The 24,048-nt window shown below is 36.6% G+C and overlaps 1 protein-coding gene across 2 annotated transcripts in view; it reads right to left on the bottom strand.

Moving 5' to 3' along the window:
* The window catches only part of LOC149781885 (uncharacterized), a 52,649-nt gene that overhangs the window by 5,313 nt on the left and 23,288 nt on the right, over positions 1-24,048 (bottom strand). For both annotated transcript variants that reach the window (XM_089936077.1, XM_089936078.1), the window contains exons 2-4: positions 18,450-18,501; positions 5,090-5,124; positions 3,476-3,622 (exon numbers count right to left, since the gene is read on the bottom strand). In XM_089936077.1, coding sequence (XP_089792203.1) covers positions 3,476-3,622; positions 5,090-5,124; positions 18,450-18,501 — 234 coding nt within the window. The remainder of the gene's footprint in view (positions 1-3,475; positions 3,623-5,089; positions 5,125-18,449; positions 18,502-24,048) is intronic.

Genomic DNA, 24,048 nt, shown 5'->3' with positions numbered 1-24,048 from the left:
ATTCTGGCCAAATCGTCGAAGCAAGTGACACATTTTTACTATCAAAGCTTTAATAAAAATATTTACTGTTGTTTTATAGATTCTGTTAAAGCTCTTGATACAGTCTGGATACAGAATTTAATAATTAAATGATTGAAAATTGTTTCACTGATCGTCACTGAATATGGATGGATTTAAAAAACACACATGCTAATATGTCGCAGAGCACAAATCAAAACTTCAGATCAATGTCAGCCTTATGTAGCGTAATATTATACATCTCGTGATGGTATGATCTAATTAAATTCACCTCCTAGTGATTTACAGTATGGTTAAAGGACACAGTTCGAAATATAGGCCGATGTTGGACCTCCAATCAGATTGATCTGAAACAAATATACAAAAAGAGGTCCAGCTCTCTTCGAAAAACATGTATTTAATTCTTATCCTGGAACTCTTTCACTAAAGAAAATAGATTATTAAATAACAATGGTTCACTGTTCTGTTTTGGAACCTATTTTCATGGATTATCGACAGTATGGATAATACGCCCCCACGAAATTGACTGCTGAAAAGAGACACATATAAAATTCTTCATTTGCACATATTATACCTAAAAAAGAACAGTTAGGAAGTTCGGAGGAGAAAAACAGAACGCAATTCGCTGGACATCTAAACAATTTAGAGACAACGCTTAAAAATATCAATTCAAGGTTAGGAAAGATAATAATTAAGTGAAATGCTGAAGGTAACTGTTTGAAAATAACAATAGCTGCTAAAGATACAGAGAAAACAGTCATTATATCATTAATTGATTTATCTATGCAATTTATTTAAAAGGTCACGCAGATGCTGGAGCTAATAGTGGTAATGGTCCTTTTGGAGACAAAGACGTTTTATTCGTTGATAAAATTCAGAAAACATTTTAAGAAAAATTATAATTATTTGTTAGAATTAGCTAACAAAGCAACAGCAGCACTGCCAACACTTATTGGTAGTGAGATAGGCTGACATTTGAAAACAGCTGGATAGAGGGTTTCCTTCTTGCCTGAAAATGTTATTTTACCTATTTTAGCACAAGCGGATTTGTAATCTGTCGTTTGGGATAAAGGTGTAAACAAAGCATCTGACAGACATACAGGTTAATAGATTATTTCAAAAAGTAAGCTACAGCAGCTTATGCAACGAATAGTATTAAAAATAAATACTGTTTTTTACTTTATGGTCTGGCTTTGTCTGCCAAGGAACTGTGCAACACCTGAGGTTTTGCCGGTCCGCGGTAAGTACATATTTCTAATGCGTCTCTGAAAGCATGGTACATGTAACCTCCCTTTCTTGTTTCAATTTGTTCAGCCCATGTCAAGATGCAGTTGAAACCATCTCTATACTATTCTGTCTGCCACTTCTCATTCACGTGATTAATATATACCTCAATATAAGGATGTTACTTTTATATTACATGTAAAAAGTGTAGGTATATTGCTCATTTAACCATTCTTTCAAAAAATTATTTTATTTTGTGACGCTTAATTTGTCCCCAGAATATGTTTATACTTATGTAAGAAACGTGATTTTCATTAACGTTAGAAAATGTCTTAAATGTTTTTCTTTATCGGGCATTTTAAAACGGGTACAAAACCATCCAGAAAATGTATTACACTTGACAATTTTTCTTTATGCGCTATCGCCAAGCCAACAGCACATCTAATTATTAACTTTATGTTAAGCAATGTGCAATGTTTCTTAAATACTTTAAATCGTCTACATGATTTCATATTTAGATAAAACGATTATTAGTTGATTAAAAACGATTAATTTATAATAGTGATTACAAAATATTTTCTGAAATACTGAGTTGTCATGTGCTGTTTATTCGAATCAAACTTTATGTTTCATAATTAAATCTGTTTGTATCGTATCATTGTAGGCAGACCAAGCAAAGTTGACAGAATTTTCAATTTTTACTCTTAATTTAGGCTATTACAGTTTTTTATTTGCACACATCAATTACACAAGGCATTACTACTTCATACCGTAATGTTTTAACAATCTTACTTCATACCGCACTGTTTTAACAATCTTACTTCATAACGTACTGTTCTAACAATCTTACTTCATACCGTACTCTTTGAACAATCTTATTTCATACCGTACTATTTTAACAATCTAATCTCATATCGCACTGTGTTAGCAATCTTACAACACACCACATTGTTTCAACAATCTTACTTCATACGCTACTGTTTTAACAATCTTACTCCATACCGCATTATTTTAACAATCTGACTTCACATTGTACTGTTTTAACAATATTACTTCGTACCGGACTATTTTAAGAGTATTACTATGATAAGTTATGATGTTTAAGTTAATGTTATAATCATTGAATGTAAGCTTTAAATCTTCGTCTTTTCTAAAATGCTACGATATATCTGTCTTTTATTTAAAATCGACAAATCACTATTAATATTTCCTAAGTTATTTTGAAACCAAACAACAAGTGTTTATCATCATTTTACACTACCTAACATGCAAACAAACGTACGCCACCTTTCGAAAATGGTATTGCCTCTATTATATGGCAATCATGAAGAATTTTATCATCTCGCTGAAGCTGTTGCACCTAAAACTATATTGATTTGTGTTAGTTATGTGGGCCAACAAATTTCAATAAATTGTTTGCTCAAAGCATAATAAACAGCTTATATTGCGGTCTGAGAACTTCAGTGTTTTTTGAATTCTTATTTACATATCATTGATCCAGCTCAGAAATAACATTATGGACTAGCAACAAAGATGGGGTGAGTTTTCTTTAGAAAATGAGTGGTCTACAAAACGTTCCTGTGATTGGTAATCGATTTTAAAAATGTAATTAAATGTTTTTAAAGTAGTCCAGATCTGTCAATAACTATCCCATGAGAACTGGGCCACATTGATGTATGTTCCCATGCAATGGTTCGAAATGAAATGCTATGGTGGTCTGACCAAGTTATATAATAATGCCATGCCAAGGTAAAGCTATGTCAAAAGTCAAAACTATAATACATGAGCTAAGCTGTAAACAAAATGTTCATAAATGTAAAAAAAGTAGATTGCTCTTACCTAATTTCTAGTGTCGTTCGGACTGATGCATGTACTGCTATACAATGATACCTAATGATGTAGGTAATTACAGAATAATAAAATGTGTATACACTGCGGACAGCACCGTCGACGTCGACGATGCTGCAGGTATAGAATAAACTCTCCTGTCTCTGATGCACTTGAAATAAAAATAATGCCATGCATGTAAAACATGCACTGCGATAACATGCAGACGACATTAGAAGCAAAAGAAGCGAAAGAAAAGAGAATCGAGAATGAATACGACGACAATGACCAAGCATCATTCAATGATATTAATTCTCAATACAATCTGCGTCTTCATCCGACAAAACAACCCTATTCATTCCCCCAAAAGTAACATTATTATTATTATTTTGTACAACAACGTTACCTTCTTGGTTTGCGTGTTTGTTATGTTTACTTGCAGGAGAAATCGAACTTGGAATCTTTGCCTTGGTTATTGTTTCATTGGGAGTTTGCATATTAGTCGTAGTTTCGTCTGTACTTTTTGATTCATGGTCTGTCGTCTCTCCGTTCCCTAGAACAACAAATAGTTTACTTTGAAGTTATTACCATGGAACGATAGTATTATTGTTTTCACCATATTTACTATTAAATATTATCTTTATTTGAACATTAACGATGTTCCTCTTTCATAAAACAACTTGATATTAAGTAAAACTACCCATCCTTGCACACCGATTATTTTTTTTAAACAACGGTAGAATAATTAGATCAAACCTACGTTTTCAAACAAACTGGCTTTTCAGGACTTGACATTGAGATATTGACCTAAATTTCACAATATAAAGGCCTTACAGAGGAATAAAACTCTGATTTGAGTAGTTTCTCAAGCTAACTATATTTAATGAGAATGCAGTCAGATCTGAAACGATATCTGTAAGATTTAATTTTCAAGTTGGATACTTATTTGTTTATTTCATTTCATTGGCAACCAAAAACAAAAACAAAACGACCAAGATGGAAACCATCATCAATATAGTACCCTTCTTATATCATCACTTCGCGGATATATTGTGAAAATGTCCTTCCGTACGTCTGTCAGTCCGTAAGTCACATTCATGCGACCGTCCATCGATTGTAACATAAACTCCATCTACACAGATTGAACGAGAGGGATCATATTCGGAAAATGAGTAGGGTGAGCAGGTAAAAACGATGTTTCGTATCCTGGAAGCAATCCTGGGATTGGGAAGGAAGAGGGGAGTCCTGAGATGAGATGAGTGGAATGGGCCTGGGATACAAAATGTGCACATTTATGATGACATTGATGTATATTATTTTACTAAAACCACATACACACACATATCACCACCAAAACCAATAGCAGAAACCCACGCATATCCCACCACAACCACTGATCTCATTAGCTGCATTGTAAATTCGAAACATTTTTGTTATGTACGAATCCTGCTGGAGTATATCTAATATGATTCCCCTCCTACAATCAGTGAACGTGAAGCTCCGCTTGTAAGTAGAAGTTCATATTACTTATGAAAATATTACCTTTTACCATCACCTCTTCCTCCTTGGGTGTTAGTGTAGTGGTATGCATCCAGAATAATAAATCTTCGTTGCCATCTACTCATCTTCCATAAACAGCACACTAAATATCATCACTCTAACACAGACTGTAGATGAAGTTCCGTTTATAAGGAATACGGTTATTAGTGATGTATGTGTGTGTAAGCACGGTCAGACGAAGGAACTAACATGACATATTAAAATATTTAGACAAATGTGCGGACAGAATATGTATTTGATGCTATTTCATTTTCCCACGAAAAATAACTAACACGCGAATAAAATAAAATCGATCATTCAAACTCATTGTGGTATTTATCGGTTTGGGAGTTAAAGTTTCCAAAGAAATGTTTAAAAAGTATTATCCGAAATAAGTTGCTTCGAGTCCGAATAATATGTTCGGATCATCAAGATTTTAGTTCATGATCGAAAGAATGTCCACTCAAATAAAAGAACTCACTCTTAGTCGTAGTTGACGTCTTCCCTGTACTTTGACTGCAATTGAGAAATCACGTAGAGAGAAAATATCAAATATGTGTTTACTATCTTATCAAACGAAACGAACGGAATATTTTCATTAAAGATTTTGCGGATCAATTTATATACACACACACACACACACACACACACACACACACACACACATATATATATATATATATATATATATATATATATATATATATATATATATATACATGATTTTAGATTTTTCAAGTCGTTTAGCAATAGATATTGTACAAACATACCATTCACGAAGCTAAAGACATGCAGATCCATGTCAACAAGTGTAATTTGCGTCCCACTGGGCGCAGTTGACGGATCACTAGAACAACCACGTTGTATGTCCGTCAGTCCATCAGTCCGGCCTGCAGATAGCAATTTGGTTTTCACAAAGTAATTTTACTGGGGATAATTGGATTTCAACCAGCTTTTCTCAGCAGCTAAAATGACTTTAAAATCTCAGTCGACTAAGACATTTTTAGCTTAGGCATTGCCCGTGATTCCCATGCTTCCTCACCTTTGTTTCTGCAAGATAACTATAACCGAAATGGTTAGAATTTAAACAAATTTAGCATCAGTTGGATTTTCACCTTTCCTATACATCATCTTCAGAATGTTTTAACACTGACAGGTTATCAATCATTCCCATTAAAGTTTCCAAACCAAAGACAACTTATCTTTATTTTCTGCAGGTCAACTTTATCGAAGAACTTTTTTATCCCAGTCACATACAACTTGCAGCTACATACTTAATGGACCTCGAATGAGTTTGACTACCAACTTCTTTTTTCGTCACTTACAAGAGTTCTAGACCATGGCCGACAGCCTTCCCAACATTAACTTTCACATAAAAACTTTACCATGGATTGCTGGTTTGATTTTCAATATTCCCTTATCGTCTTTTACAAAGGTTTTAGCACCGGATTAGCACCCGGGTAGTACTATGAGTCGACTGTAGGTTAGAAAGAAATTTGAGGGACATAACGTGAAATCCAATGTTAAATTAGTCCATAGGGTTAAAATAAGGAAGATTGATTGGTGTAAAAAGTGTTTATAGTGTCAAAAGGGTAATGTAGGGTCCAAAGGGTTTATGAGGTCAAAAGCACTTATATGACAGAATGGGTGATGGGGAAAAAGGGGAAAGAGTACGGGCTTTAAGGTGAAGTTGAAAACATACACAAACACACAAACACACAGAAAAAAACATAAGCACATTTTGCAAGGTGAAAGATGATCTTTTCGAAGCATATGAGGGGCCCTGAAATAGTCGTTCGTGTTTCCGTTCTATTTACCCCTCCCCCGACATCCAGTTATTCCACCATCTCATCAGTTTGTTTAGGAACTTCACTTTCTTCTTCCCATCCTCAGGAATCCCGTCGGGATGTCCATTCTTCTGAAATTTTTCCGTTACCGTGATCCAGTTTTAATTTATGTGTTGGAAATATTGTTGTTTCCTCTCATTCTCCTTTTCCATTCTCCCCTTATTCCATATGACCTTTATCTTCTCCTTTTCTTCTTCGATAACTTGTTTGATCATGTTCATAGCTCTTTGTAGAGCAGTCGCTTTCCTACTCACTCGGCTTAGGGTGTATCATTGAGACTAAACTTGCTCTTATAGCTTATCAATGTTCACCACAATGTCTACCTCTTCCTGCAACTTTTCTGTATTTCAAAGGGTTCTTTGCTGTCATTCTTCTCTGTTGGACGAATAATGATACGACTGACTGACTGGACTGACTGACTGATCTTAGGATTTAAATCGCATTATCCCATTTTTGCATGCAGGACTCATTAATGTACACACCGTGGGCTACTTAATTTATCACGCGGGAGGGAATTAGAGCTTCACTCATGTGCTCATTGATGAGTGCACAGCACAATGTTTAATTACCATATCCGGCCAAGAAAAGGGTGGAGAGGGGGCAACGGATCCACCGCACGTCATATTAAAGGCAACTATTATCCAGAGTGTAATTTTGTTTCCCAGATATTCCGAAAGTTAAATGTGGTGTCTTGCCGGAATTTAGAATAGTGAAATTTCTGTGGCGTTAGAGGAAGTAGAGAAAACAGAGGGAAGGAGAACAGTAATTGATGGTTATAATAATTTCGTAAACATTGCTCTTCAACTGGCGTTTGAGTTTTGGTTAGGTCCAAAGATTGCCACCTTCTGCGGCTGGGTATGATGATTTTCGGCCTATAAGCACCTTATAAGTTCTATAATTTATGGACCGGTTTTGGGTCATTGGTAATCATTGTGAGCCCTGTTCCTTTGGTCCAAATAAGGTTTAATTTTGTATCCCGCCTTGTGCCGGGGGTGTGGGGGGGAGGGGCTGCTGGTATTGAGATTTACCACCTTTTATGTTAATAGGTTTGGGGCCTTAATATTCTTAATTCGGTTTATTGCTGTTGACTTATTGTGCAGCTTGGCCAGATAGTCTTGGGTTTCGGACCACCTTATACGTATGCTATTTGGGGACGGCTGATACTATATTATGAGAGGTTAGTAATCAAATCGATGTATTTAACGACTGGGCCTGGTGGTTCAAGTTACGATTACCTTGTACACATTTGGATGATGGGGTTAATTTGTCTCAATCGGGTTTAGAATTGCACTATTCGAAAATGTAGCGAGGTAGAGATTATAGCGGTTTGAGTTGTTTTAGAAGATAGAGCTGTCCTAATATGTTTGTGTAAAGTGATTTGTCATCTAATTATAGGTTATATTACTTAGTTCATTGAATTAATATTCGAAGTGTACTTATTGAAGTGGTTTAGCCCTTAATCTGATCAAGGGCAGCAAGGAGTTCGATACGCACAAGGCGTAGCCATGCTCTAGCGACAGCACTCCCATTTGTGCCGTCCCTCAGTCGATTATTTCTCTTTGCCTCACGTTTATATCAGGGTTTGTGTTGTGTAATTTTCCTTCCCACGTTAGTTACATACATAGGTAAGTGTAAGTGAAGGTTGATGAAGTGGATGCCAGTGTTTATGTGGATAGGGTGTGCGATTGGTTATATTTTTCCTGATTTTCCAATTTCCTATAAGAAATTCATGATATTCTTGGATATCGTATGGACGTTCCTGTAACTTAGTTTCATGATTTATGGATATGCGCTTGGTGTTCCTATTGCTTTGAATGTAGCCTGTAATTTCGTTCTTTGTACTTTGTGGCGTGTTTGTACTATATTGACGACATGTTGCAGACATTCTGGCACTGGGCAGTATGGGCAGTTAATACCCCATGTAACATTGTTTGGCAAGTATTTTCCCAAACATCCAACTAACAATATGATTCTTGTTTTGACTCTGTTGAGTGTTTTCCTTTCCATTGAATTAGCTAGTTTGAGGTGCTTGATATTTCTGCAAATTAGTGGTTGAATTGAGTACTGCTTACGACCAATAGGACTGCTGTCCCATTCTCTTTGCCATTTGTCGTTGATTCTGTTGTCGAATAAAACTATAGACTTCCTGAGCAATATATTCAAGTTGAATAGGACTTTGTTCATTAAGTCTGGACTTCGCTTCTTTGGCCGTTTTTTTTTAATTACCAGGGATATCTATGTGGGATGGTACCTATATAAATTAGGTTGTGCAGTGCTTCTGTTCTAAATTCCTAAGTATAAGATTGCTTCTTGTAAGAAGTCTTCCCAGCTGGTGATCTTACCGATTCTATGGATTTTAATACGCTGAGTGTGTAGCTATGTGCATTATTGAATCCATATAAGGGTTTCTTTTGCCCAAACTTCTGCTGAGAAAATGAAACAGCCATCCGGCAATCTCCAGTCCAGGAAAGTATCCCCTCCATGAATCACGAACTCAGCAGTAGTTATGTTTAAGATGATTTCGAACCATCTGTGTACATTTTGGTGTACTCTTAGTACATCGTGTTTATTTACGAAAGAGTGTTTGCTCTTAGTTCCAGTGGATGTTCTTGTCTGTTTCCGTTTGATATTGCATCTAAGTATATTGTTGGGGTCTTACACACCCATGGAGATAGTCGGGGAATTTTTCCATGTTCAACATGGATTCTATCTATCCAAAGACTGGTTGTGAGTTCATATATCTTCATCTCACCATATGTGTAGGTACCAATTGCATGTACAGGCCTAGTGGGACGCGCCATTTCATGAATTGATATTCTGGCCGCATACCTCAGGAGTAGGTCTTCTCTTCATGGTTCGCATACTAATATTTGAAGGACTTCCCTAGATGTGGTTCTCAGAGTGCCTGTATGTAAACCTAAAGCTTTGTTACTGTATTGAATGCTGTCCAGTTTCTTTAATAGGCTTGACAACCATAGCCAGGTTTGATCTAATTTAAGACCGATAAAAAGGTCAGCAAGGTGTCCTAATCCGCCCCTCAACTGGTCTCTTTGAGGTCCATGAGGAGGTTCAGATCCTGATTACACATGTTATATATTTATTCCATAATGGGTGCTCATCAAAAAGCATACCTAAAAATTTGGCACCTTCTCAAATTTAACGTGTATGTTGGTTAGGAATAGTGTTGGATATTCCCTAGGTTGTCGTGTTTTTGGTACAAATACGACCCGTATAGTTGTTCCAAGGGAAATTCTCAAGTTCCATTTGTCAACCCACCGACCAATTCTATCTAGACCCCGTTGAAGCTCACCCATGCCAGTTTTGCTGGACGGATTTCCCGCTCTCCAAATACCGCTGTCGTGGAAGAACTGTGATAGTTGGATTGGATTTATAGACTGTTTCAGGTTGTTAATCATGATATTAAGCAGCGTAGGGTTCAGAAGACTTCCTTAATGTGCCATTCTCCAGTTCGAAGGTCTGCGAGAGTTCATCCCCTATTCCAGATTTGATTTTACGACCGGTGAGAAAGTTTTATATCTACTTATGAATGCGGCCTGTTGGTCCGTAGTGGTTTAATTTCGCCATTAAACCCATAGACCATATTTGATGATATGCCTTTTGGATGTTGAGGAAGACAGCGATAAGGTTTGTGTCACATTTTCTCTTTCTATTACAGCCAATTTGATATTCGATTCTATCTTAATCAATTGTTCTAACGTTGACGTGTTTGCTGCGAAAGCCGCTTTGATTTTGGGATATCAAGATGTTACTTTCAAGATGGTGCTTTAGCCTTTCGTTAATCACTATCTCCAAAATTTTTCAGATGTTGTTTGTTAGGAAAATAGGCCTATATGAATTGCGATCTGATGGATTTTGCCTCGTTTTGAGATGGGGATGAATATATATTGTTTCCAAGCGTTTGGGATTTCTCTGGTTCTCCAGGCAGCGTTGATCAGATCCAATATTACTAACTCCATTTTTTCGGGGATGTATGTATGTATGTATGTATGTATGTATATATATATATATATATATATATATATATATATATATATATATATATATATATATATATATATATATATATATATATATATATATATATATATATATATATATATATATATATATATATATATAGTTTTTTCCCCCTTTGAATGTTCTTTTCTACTGGTATAAGGTGAAAGCGACGTTCAGTGGGCTACATTAACTTTCATGTTGGTACAAAGGTTGGAGAACTTCGATTCTTTAAATGATTCTTGAAGGTAGTTTAGTGATTTGAGATACCACTCATCCCTGCGAAGTTTGTGGATAATTTGTTCGCTTTTTCCTTGTTGGTGATGACCCCTGAGATTTCGGGGGTGGAGTGTGATGATTTCTCTCAAATGGATTTGATTATATCCTACACCTGTTTTGCATTTGCTTAAAGTTTAGGGATCAGCAGAATTCTGACCAGGTTTTCTGTTTAGCGGCGATGACAAACATTCTGGTCAGTTTTTCTTTTACTTTGTAATTTGAAAAATCTTATTCCTGTCAGACCTTGGAGCGACTAAACTTCTTTAATGCTTTCTTCTTTTCCTTTGTTGCTTGGTTGCATTCTTCGTTCCACCATTGGACCGATCGTTTTGCAGATGTCACCCACCCCTGTTTTGTTAATTTTCAAACATCCTCCATGGAGAGGGCTTCGGCAATGTTATGATTGAATGTATCTGTATTGTCTTCATGCAGTTGCTCTCTGGCTATTGTTACGAGTCTACGATCTTAAAATGAGTAACAAAAAATAGTGAAAGACAACAAGCTTTGTAAAATTTAATTAATAATTTACCTAATATTTCCCTAGAATGCAAACTGAAAAATGAGGAAAACATGAACTTATGGTTTTACGAATTAAATCCAAAAATAATCCAAGAATTAAAAAACACAAGTCATTTTAATGAAAAGTTCTAAGTGAATCTCAGTTCAAATCCCTATGAAAGGAGATTGCGTGTGGAATAGTCAACGTTGATCTAATGTGTCAAAAGTCTATTGTTCAATCAAAGAAAATATTATTCCAGTTTTTATTCCGTACATATTCCAGTGAATGTCTTTGTCCAAAAACTGATCAGAGCACTTTGGTAATTCCAGGGAAAAAATCACTTGAATTCAATAATTTGAAGAAAATAAAATTGAGCCCAAACTGGTCACAACATAATAAAACTTAACGTGCCAAATGTGGTTGCCCGACTGATAGAACGTCTGTCAGAACATCTGTTATACACCTAATTAAGACGTAAACAGATTCCCAGATTGGGTTCAAAAGTTCATCCTTCTGGAAAAAATAGAAATTTGTTTATTAATTGACACATGCTTAATGACACGTAGTCCAGGTATGACCTTGACTCAACTTAATGATTCTTACTCTGACAAAGATAATTTAAAAAAAACATTTAAAAACCTTGTTTGCCTAAACTGTCACGGATTTCGGAACAAGGTCAGGAAATAGATACAATGTTTCATTATTAGTTCTTTACATCAATAAAATAAAATAAAAATTTAAAAAATTCAAACTTCAAACAGAACTGAACTCAATTCTGGACAAGGTCAAATCCAGTAAACAACGTTACATTACAATAGCTTGTAATGGAATAAAAAATGAGATTTAAAACTAATAGACAAACAATTAAATTAACTATACATAACACCATGCACGTGTATATAGTTCGAAATGCAATCCAATCAGGCTTGTGACATCGCCATCTTGGTTTTCTTCCTTGTCTACTATTTCAGCTATTTGGGAAGTTCACAGAGGTGGATCTATGGCTGATGTCATTCCATTTTCATGGTTTATTCTAGTACGGGCTCCATTGTTCAATAATACTAGATTTGCTTGCGTGATACACCTTCGATATTTCTTCATATTTTGCCCAAGTGATTTCCTCCACACTGTTCGCTCTGTGGTCTGTAGTCTCCCCAGATGTTGACGTTGTCGTCGATGTCACCTATCATTGTATGGAATGTGTCTACATTTTTTCCTCCAATGTCATAGACGTTGAACAGTGTTAGTTCTGTTCTTCCTGTGTGTGCGATGATTGACTGGTATTGAATTGTTTCATATGGGTCGAGTGGTGGTTTAGGGTTCCCTACTGCCACATCAAAGACGGAGCCACTTAGAAAAATTGCCAGCCCCCCGCCCTTTTTCCCATTAAATATATTTTGTAGCTATCTTGTTGAATAGTTTGGAATTTTGGGATGCATTTTTTGTCTGTGTTAATGTGTTTCGTGGATGCAGATTATGTGTGATTTCTTAGTTTCTCTTTTGAGTCTAATAATCAATTCGGGGATGTTTTTAATAATATCCCTGCAGTTCAGCTGCCAGAAATGAATTTGTTCTCGAGTTTCTGTCTAAGTTCCTAAATCTGTGAGTTTAATTTGGAAATATTTGTCCAAAATGCTGGCAGGTTTGTTGGACAGGAATTATATAATTTTGTGATAGTTTAAGGACTCCATCTCAGTTCGCTTGGGAGTTGGGTGTTGTCCTTCTTCTGCACCACTCTTTTGAGCCTTAGTCAATTTATTTTATGTTGGTTGGGGTTTAGTGGTTGCTGGTGTTGTTGGGTGTTGCATTGTTAGCTTGATTGTATTCTCTTTTTGGGATGTATGGAGGTGTTTCATGTCCTATCCTGTAATTTCCATAAATTTAGCAACTTGTTGGCTGGTATCGCACCTCATGATTCTGTAAGTGGGTTTTGATCTTAAAAGTTTTATTTTTCCCTTGTACAATTTGGTTACCACCGACATGATTCTCCTGCCATTTATGCTTGGTATTTGAGGGCATTTGCTCTGATGTAAAGAGTAAGCTCCTTGGGGTGAAATTTCTGTTTGTGTAGGGTTCTCGTGGTACGAATGTTCGTGTTTTCTTTGTGGATTGCTGGCCGATCTGTGTTATTTTCTGTTGGTCCAACATTATTTGCACTGTTGGTTACTGATCGGCATGATTCTTTGCCGTGGTCCTTCTTTGTCTCGCGTTTGACTTTTCTAGTTTTGTTTTCCTTTGACTGGTTATTTTCCTTTGCCTGTTATAGCTGTGTTGGGGGGTGAGTTTGTCTTGGGGGGTATATTTAATATTCTCTTGTGTTCTTCTGTGGTTCCTGTTTAGTTTAGTTCCTTTTTGTTGTCCTTCCTTATATGGCCTTTGTATGTTTTAGATTTAGGTTCCCCTTTGGCTGATTGTTTGCCTTTCCATGGTATGACTGGTGGAGTGAGTGGATTTGTTTCTGGTGATGTAGTCAATATTTTCCTGCATTCCAATGAGGTTAATCTTAAAATATCCTCTATCATCATGGGGCTATTTGTTGATACTTTAGATCGTCCTGGAGTTTGTCAGCTAGGAATTTTTATGGTATATTTTCTTTGCTTGTTGGATTCCCGTAGGATTTGGTTCCCCTTTGATGTCATTGACTCCTGATGTCATGTGTGTTCCTTTTGCTGCGGGTGATGTTTCCTCAGTTTCCCTTCATTATTTTTGCGCAAGATGTATACGCTGGTGTGGCGACTCCTAGTTTTCATGGATTTATTGGCATTTGTTTTATGGTCCCTAATTCTGTTTCGTTTGTCTGCTTTTGTGAACCTTATCCAGTATTTTGTGTGGTACCCTTTGGCAAGGCATCCTCTCTGGGTGTGATTTCGATTTGGAGGGGTACTTTTCTTTTACCTGATGTTAGACCCAGTGCAGGGATACAACGTTCTCCCCCGTTTGTTCTCTCCCGTTGGTTGCGGGTTTGCTAGTTGATTTTTCCTCCCATAGATCACCTAGGTGTTGATGTTAGTGTGTCGTCCAGACTTTAGAGTGAATATTCAGGTATATGGTGATGCCCTGGTCAATTATTACTGGTGTAGATTCTGGCCCTCTCGTTTTGTTAATCAGTGGTGACTGTGATGTACTGGTGATGGTACACTAGCATTGACTTCAAGGCTTTTAACCCAAACTGCTGTCCATGTTAGTCTTAAATCGAAATGCCCGACATTAGTTCGCGTAGCTGGGGTAGGTGTTTGGGGAAAGTGTGGGTGATGTCGCTAGTAATAATCCCTAATAGTTTATTGAGTCAGTTGGTTTCCGAACTGAACCGCGCTCTAGTACATTTGCCTTTATTTAGAATTAATTTTTGAGACATATTTTTACTTAGTGATCTTGTATTGACTGATTGAGATATATTAAAACAAAGATACTTCACCAGTACAAATTAAACACATCTTGCTATTGTCCGAGTGTATTCGAACCCAACTGGTGACTATCACGGTCTTGGAGGTATACAAGGATTCCACCCAGGTTGTCGCTAGTGTTATTCCTAGCACATATTTATGAGTCAAATTGCACTCTTCCAAAATGCTCAAGTCCAAATTTCATACCTTATTACCTAATTAAAACTTTCTGCCCCATAGTTTCCGAAAACAGTCTAATATGGCTAGTTTCAATTTTATAACGGACTAGCTGCTGCCGGGCGGGCTGTTAGGTGAGCCGCGTGAAAGCAAATTAAAATGAGTAACTTTGCTCAAAGATTGGTTTAAATTTTGGAGATTGATGTACACTTTCAACTCCAAATTCAAACTTGAAAGAGAATAGTAAAGAAAGTTTGTAACGTAATGGATTAGAATCATGATACATAATATACACATTATTGGCTGTTATGTATAGTTATTAGTCATAAGTAGGCAGAATTTGATCTTTATTTTGCGTCCATTGCGCTTTGGGGCAAAGGTAGTCGTCTTTGCCTTCCTTTTCGGGCCCTTTTCCTTCCTTCTGCAACTGCAGTACAGACTCCATCTAGTCTGCAGTGCAGATATCAAAGCTTCCAGCAGTGGCTCAATTCTTGGTCGACGAATAAATCGAGTATGTGGTGCGTACCATTTATTCCCCCAAAAGAGTATGTATGGGAGGTTGGTGGTGAGAAAATTGATCCTCAACCCAATTGTCCATGCAAATAAAGGGTAACATCCTGTCAGGTGGTGACTCGTTCACACCCGTCAGGTTGACGTACATGTTCGAATGGACGAACACGTCAGAAATTCAAGATCAGTCAGTCAGTCTTACAATTCATTGCCCAGCCAACAAAAGGAAACTATCACAGAAACATTGCAAGAAGTGTCCGCCATCATGATGGACGTAGAGCAGCTACTGGAACAAGTAGAGGCCTAGTAGTATACGTTAAACCGAATGAGAACGTGTTCACCAAAGATCATGATCAAAGAAGATATGGAAGAGGCAAGGAGAAGGTGAAGGTCATGTGTTATAAGGAGAGAAAGGAAAAAGAGAATGAGAAGAAACAACAAGACTTTCCCAGCGCATAAATGAAAAGTGGATCAAGGTCCCAAAAAACTTGAGGAAGGATGGATATCCCGACTAGATGCCTGATGATGGAAAGAAGAAAGCTAAGTTTCTAGACATACTGAGGAGATGATGGAAAAACTTGAAGTCAGGGAGAAAAAAAATCATATGCCTCGAAAAGATCTTCTTTCAATTTTGCCGAATATGTTTGTAATTTATCTCTGTGTCTTTGTGTGTTTTGTGTATGTTTTCAACGTAACCTTAACACCCTTACCCTTTCCCCTTTAAGCCCCTTACCGCTTCTGATCTATAAACCCTTTTGACCCTATAAACAATTTCGACAATATAAAACCTTCTAATCATATAAACTCCTTTGACACTGTTGAGTCTCCCTCATATTAACGCTATGGACAAATTCAATATAGGATTTCCTGTATGACCCCCAGATGTCTTTTTGACCCCACCCCACTCCTGCATACTTTGATATAGCAGCATGATTTTACTATAAAGTATTAAATGTGTGCTAAATTTGGCACGCGGTTTTGTATCGAAGAGATATAATTTTAGTATTCTCTATCATCACGGACGTATATTATGGCCCTTGATGAAAATTTTCCTAACTATCAATCCTAAATTTACTAAAAGGTATTGGATTTTAAGTAAATTTGTCGTAGAACTTTATACTGATGAGGTACTTGAAATAGTTGTATTTCCAGGTTCATAAATTATTGTTTACGATGTTGTGGTCCTGACTGCCGATCTTCCACACTTTTGGTTTTCGCATCATATTTTTAAAAGAGGTTGTCAGAGCTCAACCAAATTTGACATGGAACTGAATAGTATCTATAGTATTCTCTCACTCTCCCATTTGTTTGTACCTATGCTGATTTAAACAACAGACAGCATTATGGATTTAAAAATGCGAAAACTTAATTAATTGAGCGACTATCCATTTTTACACCATGCACTGAATCATCCAGGTTTTTAAGCGAATTTTATGTACAGAAAAAATACTGAATTGTTTCATTAGTTTGACTGCCAGCATTTTACATAACTATTTTGTAGATTTATGGTCCATTGCTGTTGGATGCACTCTTCTTTATTTCCACAAAGTTTTCCATCCATCCATCCATCAATACATACATACATACATACATACATACTATAAAGACTGTTGTTGTTGTTGTTGTTCTAGGGTTTAACGCCATTTTTCAGCACAAGATAGGCTATACATGGCGGCCAGTATAACTGGTGGAGGAAGAACCCTGGAAAACCCAGGGAAAAACCACCGACCCACGAGAAGCTACTGACAGGCTTTCCCATGTATCCACGCTAGTCGAGCCTTGAACTCAAACCCACGCAGACAGAGGTGAGATGGCAGTAATCCGGGACGGTGAGCACTTTAGATCACTCGGCCACTCGGGGCTCCTCTATAAAGACTGTGGTTTTAAACTAATTAACAGAAAAGAACGAAAACCATCATGTTTTTTAAAATGCAACAAAAACTGTATTTCCTTAGAAGACAGCGTAAACTTTAAAAAGAATTTACAGTATTGCAAATTAAATTCCAATTAATTCGAATAGTTCTATCACCAATCTTAATAAATAAAGTTCTAATTACATTCCAATGGAGTTCGAAATAAGATCCAGCTCTGATCGTGTTCATGTGCCTTTAGTCTTGAATGTACTAATGTATCAGTGACCTGAAGTGTGATAATGTACTAGCAGTCTTTCATTTAATCACAGTAATATAATCCAATATGTCCTTGTCTGAATTCACTACAATTACAAATTCATTTTTCTATCCAAAATATTATTGAGCACATTGTAATTACTGAAAATCATAATCTGAATAAATAGTTCCACCCAAACAAAAACTGAACACAACAATACTAAAGATTTCTGCTTCGGATGTTATCGACGCAATGAGCAATTTTTTAAGTAAACAAGATTATAAAACCCTCTATCTGACCCCTGTCACAATTATCATTTTCTGATAACAACGTCACTTAAAGGAATTTACCATTCTAGAACAGTCTGGGTCGTCAAGAAGACAAAATATATTACTAAAGTCATAATAAAGAATGTGGTAAACATTAGTTATTGTTGTTGTTTTTATTGTTGTGGGGTTTAACGCCATTTTTCAGCACACGATAGGCTATACATGGCGGCCAGTATTAATGGTGGAGGAAGAACCCGGGAAAACCCCGGAAAGAACCACCGACCCACGAGAAGCTACTGGCAAGCTTTCTCACATATCCACATTGGCTGAATCCGAGACTAGAACCCACGTAACGGACAGCGCTTTAGACCACTCGGCCACCCCGGGCCCCCGGTAAACATCAGATACAACAGGTTAATCCATCGAGAATAACAATACTCTAGACCCAGGCCCAAACAAAAAAACATTTACTTCTATTGATAATGATCTTAATATATGACCACACTCACAGAGAAAGTCTTAGCTCTATATTATTTGTTTTCAAAATTGAAAGTTACTGGTCAGGTGCACAGTGAACGTGATGTTATACAATGCCAATCTCAAAATAATCTTAAACATAACACATAATGATGAAAAAATGATGCAGATTAAATATGCATACATACATACATACATACATACATACATACATACATACATACATACATACATACATACATACATACATATGATTATAGAATAAAACACGTACTGTTTTTTTCCGAGTCCTACATGCATCATAAGGCTTGAAAGCACGATGAAAACTGAAAGGTAAGAAGATAGCATAATATTACGCTATTGCATGTACTCGCTTATAAGTCAAGCCCAATCGAGTCCAACTGTAGACTGTAAAGACCAACATCTGCCGTATCACAACGTACCGACATATGTGAGTCTATGCAGCTTGTTTGGAGTAACCAGTACTACAAACAACATAGATCTCCAGGCGCATTTAACGACAGCAGATCACTGACTATTTTGTTTGCAGCTGAAAGATGTTCAGTCTGCTGTTGGACTCGATTGGCTTGGCTTTATTTTCCATCATGTTCTGCCTATACATTTCCTTATTTTGTCCGTACCATAGATTGGGGACAGCTTTGTCCACCTATTTCACAGCTATAGATTTAGCTGTATATGTCTTTCAAGATCAGTTTTAGAGACCTCTATATAAAATCCCATCTTACACATTGGTGTTATAGTGCTTTCCCTCAATTTTTAAAGTTACGTTATCTTACCTGATATCGTGTTTCGTTTGTGTTAAATATTCAGCTATTAAAGACTCGGATACAAGAGCTGTTTGAGTTTCAATCGCTTGATTAAATAAATCAATAGAATTGAAATCCTAAGCAGCTGAAGCATCGTCTAAATGTTCACCGTAATGATGTTTATCGTAAGCAGAATGTTCACATACAATACTAAAATCGCTTGCCATTCAACATTATTTCAATGACAGATAAACAACTTGAAACGAATTGAATTTCCAAAGGAAAAGAGTAACAGCAGTCAAACAGCACATGACGGTGCTGAGTACAATCAGTAATACAAGTAGAATAGCAAATAGTACCTGCAAAGGAGTAACTTGTAAACTCTAAATGACAAGATAATTTTAATTTTAAAATATTGATGATGCAAAATATGAAGAAAAACCATGAAATTTTGATAATCGGAGATCAACAAAACATATCAAAGTTTATCACTTAATGTTTTCATTTTTTATTGTATGCTAAAAACATTTTCAGTTAACTTCATCATTTCAAAATCATACAATTTTTCCATACTATAAACGGCTTCACGACACGTGTTTGTACATCCAGGAACTACTTTGTAAACAAAATATGCAGCAGACGTTTGACTTTGGGTTTATTAGATTATTTAGTTGATGAACTAAACAAGCTGTTTCATGCATTTGAAAGTAGAGATGATACAATTAACAATGTGGATGCGTGAAACTTTCAAGCAATTAAACGAATGACCTTGATATTCGCTATGTCCCCAACAAACAAGTAAACGAATGACCTTGATATTCGCTATGTCCCCAACAAACAAGAGAGATTAGGTATCGAAAATACCCTGCTGATCATTGAAACATTTATTTAGGACAAATGTTCGTAGCCTTTCATAAATAGAATGGTTCAAATTATGACCAGTGCTTTCAATGGTCTATACAAATAGCGTTGAAAAACATATTGAGTCTAAGGGCTATTGTATATCTATCAAAGACGTACCATATTTTACAGGTCAGTCAAAAAATTGCAGCTGAAGGTTTTGGTACAAAACTAACGAATATGTTTTACATAGTGTGGAGAAATATTTGACAACCCCACAAAAAATAATAATGCTTGAAAAATTTGACATTTTTCATGTGAAATATTTAGAGAGCTGTATTCAATTTTGTTTACCTACTTAACATTGGAATGAGAAAATGTATTAGAAATTTGATCTTCGTTCTGTCCACTTGCGATATCTTGTTGATAACTCGTAAGGCATTACTGTCAATAGACAAACATCTGTAGATTAACGCCGCAGGTCTTAAAGAAGCAGCTGGGAGGGGACACCATGGTCTACTATTTTTAATCTCCTTGGGCGCGGAAGATGGCAACAAAAAGTGGGGCGTGTCGTGAAAACATTTGTATACCGGAATCGTGCAACAGTCAAATTTTTCATGTGTGTCTGTAATCATAGTATGTCATTAATAAAGTATCGGCGCTTTACTATATCCTTTTGAGAAATAATTTTAATAAATAAATTTCATACAATCCTATACGTTGAGATAATATACTATCAGCTCTGCGAGATATTAAAACTCGAGGATAGGTACAATATTCTTCTTCAAAATCTTATCGCGGATTACACAGTAGAAACGTTTGATAAGACACAACAGCTAAAAAACAACGATTGTTGTAAACCGCCTCATGAATCATCTCTATCTGAGACCTACATAGACTTGAAAGAATAAGTTACACTTGCTTGTATCTTAGACGAAATTCGAGCTGAAAGGGAAGAACACTATGAGAAACAAGTTAACATTATAAATTGACGACGTCTTAAATCGCTGGAAAAAAAATTGCTGGACTCTAACGATCAATTTTGTCTCACTGTGTAATGTAACTCGATAAACGCCATTGTGTTCAGGTAAACAGTGAAAATACTCGTCTCATTTTATTTCCTTCCACATCCCCGGTCCAGATGCAACTACGCGTGGAAGTTACAGATCAAAGTATGTCTTTAGATTACTAAGTAACCCAATGTCCGGCTGTATGCTGCTTCTTACATAATTCAACGTTTTTATGGCCGAAACGAGCCGTATTTGAGGCACAGTTATTTGATGAGTCAGTGGTTTGCAACTAGCCCGAATATCAGTTTCCATTCATGACGTGATTTGCGTTCCACGTGGTAATGAATCATCTGTCTCTCAGTTAGAGGCGTTGCAAGGTGCATGTCAACCACGTACTGTCTGAATAAATCCAGATGTTCCAGGGAAAAGTAATAAATTGGGTACCCCGTTGTGAAGTTCTTCTGAGATATCTGGAGTCCTGTTTCAATATTCTGGTTGCGTCCTATGAAACCCGTTAGTCTAGGGTATGATCATGCGATATGGTTCTGCTCAAAGTATACGAGGACTTATTCGAATGGTTCTTGATGCCTGTTTAGTCTCAGCGATACCTCAGTCACATTAAGGAGGTCAACACCATTGGGATTTTTATCTGCAAGTTCAGCTGTCGTATTTCTTGAAACGATGTGAATCAACAACGACAATTTTGCCAGTGTAACCCTTCCTTATAGCGCTGGAGTTGCGCCTGCATCACCACCTTCAGCGTGCCAAATTTACTCATCGTCAGTACCACGTCGCGTCAGGACAACTTCGTGTTTAGCCACATAAATAACTTTTCTAGCACACCTGCAAAATCAGTAAACATGTGACAGTAGAATAACAAACTAAATTGATACTGAGTGTTAATTTGTAATGGATGTGCTACGAATCCCACGTTGAATGCTGTATTAGTGTCATGGACTGCACCCCAGACATCTGCATCGACATTGTTAGCATTATTTCTGGGCATTCGAATATTATACGGGCGATCATCAGCATTATATGTGATGTCCTTGGAGGACATCAGATAAGGCAATCATCTGAGTATCGTGCGAGTCCAAGTATTATCGTTGCCAAGACAACGTTGTCCAGACATGCTTCGATTTCCTTGCCGTCTATGCTGTGTCGGGCGATGTTAAATAACGCCATCACACCCTTGTTAGCAAAACCACTACGTTACCCATTGGTGTATGGATTACCATCTTGCTTCACGAGAGATCCTTCGACTTCAATAAACGTAATAATAACATGCTTTTATCCTGAAATTGGAATTATATTCGGCTCCGTTCATATGGTACACGTTCATCAGGAGAATAGTATCGATGATCCCAGACAGCCCCAATTGTCTTCTCACATATTCATTATGACCAATGAAGTTACATGTTCCCCAGCCACTGGAGCAATTCTACTAACGCTTAAACAAGATTGCTAAGCTCATCTCCGTAATAAATTTAATACACAGACAAGTATGAATTTACTACCCTGACAATGGTGGCTGCGTAATCGTTTACGATCATCATTGTTTATTCAGTCACCAGCAGCGACTAATTGTCATGAACCATTACGCAGCTGTGTCACTGATCTTATGTTACGTGTTTAGACTCGAATAAACAGCAACACAAGAAAGAGTGAAAACAACAAGCTTTGAAAAGTTTAACAAATAATTCATTTCCCTGGAAAAATACTGTAGAAATGAAGAAAAAAAATAAGAACTTAAGATTCTAAGAATCAAATCCAAAAATAATCCAAGAATAATCCACGAATAAAATTTAAGTCCTAATAATGCAATGTTGTAATGATTTCAAGTTCGAGTCCCAACGAAGAATCCAAGATGGAAGGCGATGACGTATGCTGTATCCGGTACGGTGTGGTTTTCTACAGTTCCTTGTAAAACACAATAAAAAAATCCTCCGGCTTTGGAAATCCAAATAAAATTTTTAAGAAATGATATTGTTCAAGAATTCTGTATGAACACATGTATATTTCCAAATAATTTGAAGAAAAATTAATATATAAATCGAAAACTAGCTTCAACAGAAGAAAACGAGTTGACATCTAGCGTTTTTAAGCCCAGACTGACCAAATTCTCTCTAAGTATGACTTATTAATAAAACTAACTTAATGCGCAATTTTGGAAATACCTGAATTACGAAATAGAGGATCACGTGATAATGTTACATATACAAATCACGTAGTCCCAGTATGACCTTGATAAGAACCAATAATTTTACTCCGAGAAAAAAGTTGTTTACTTCACTAAAACTTTTTACAATCCTAGGGTCACGTATCCAATACAGCAACGATCTCACTCTTAATACTCCCATAAAAAAATCAATGAAATAAATAACTTGCTGACGTGACTGTTACTAAATTTGAATTAAGATCGGGAACCAAGTCAGCCTTATCTTTACAGAAATGAACAGTCAAGGTCAAACTATTTTCTGGAAAAAGTTTGAGTTCCTAGTAAACAGAACTACATTTTTGACATATAATCAAACTTAAAAAATGGAAAGATTTTAAAACCTATAAACAATTAGCAGCAGAGAGGGTGGACAAGCTCTAAATGGTTCACTCGTATTTTCGCAAAATAGGCCTTCCTGGAAAATCTCAACAACCCCCCCACCCCCCAAAAAAACCGTGATATCCAGCGTAAGACAACCCTGTCAACGACGAATTGGCTTACCCGCCTATCGCTGATAGGTTTTTCTAATCACGATACATCGAAGAAAAATACGCGATCGTGTCGGTGTCAAGTTGAGAGTTCGCCCTCTCTGCTGATATTATCCAAAAATCATATCAAGGCCGACTCGATATCGTGCTCGAGGATCATGTAAATGTATTATTATAAATCCATGCGGGGTTGAATGAGCCTGACTAAATAAATTTCTAAACTTAATTATGTCCATATCACCGCTACACCAGGTCTGATGAATAGTTCGTAACGTGTGAATATCATCTCCATTAAACACAGCAAGAATATTACAATTATCTCTGATCAATTTTGGTATTTGTGTATACCGCTGGGTTACATAAATCACATCAGTGTGTTTGTGCCTGCCTCTGGAAAATATTCTAGCATTATTTGATTGCGTATCCAACATTAAATCATCGTACACGACTAAATTGTTAATAAACCCATCAATATCATCAATACTTGGCGCTTCATCGATATCAGTGATAAATTCAACAATATCGTCACCGCGCTCATATAACGATTTTG

This window comes from Sinohyriopsis cumingii, chromosome 15, assembly GCF_028554795.1.
Source record: "Sinohyriopsis cumingii isolate HCF-2022 chromosome 15, ASM2855479v2, whole genome shotgun sequence".
Classification (NCBI taxonomy): Eukaryota; Metazoa; Mollusca; class Bivalvia; order Unionida; family Unionidae; genus Sinohyriopsis; species Sinohyriopsis cumingii.
The sequence above is the reverse complement of the archived record's forward strand: the minus strand, read 5'-3'. Positions and strand labels throughout refer to the sequence as shown.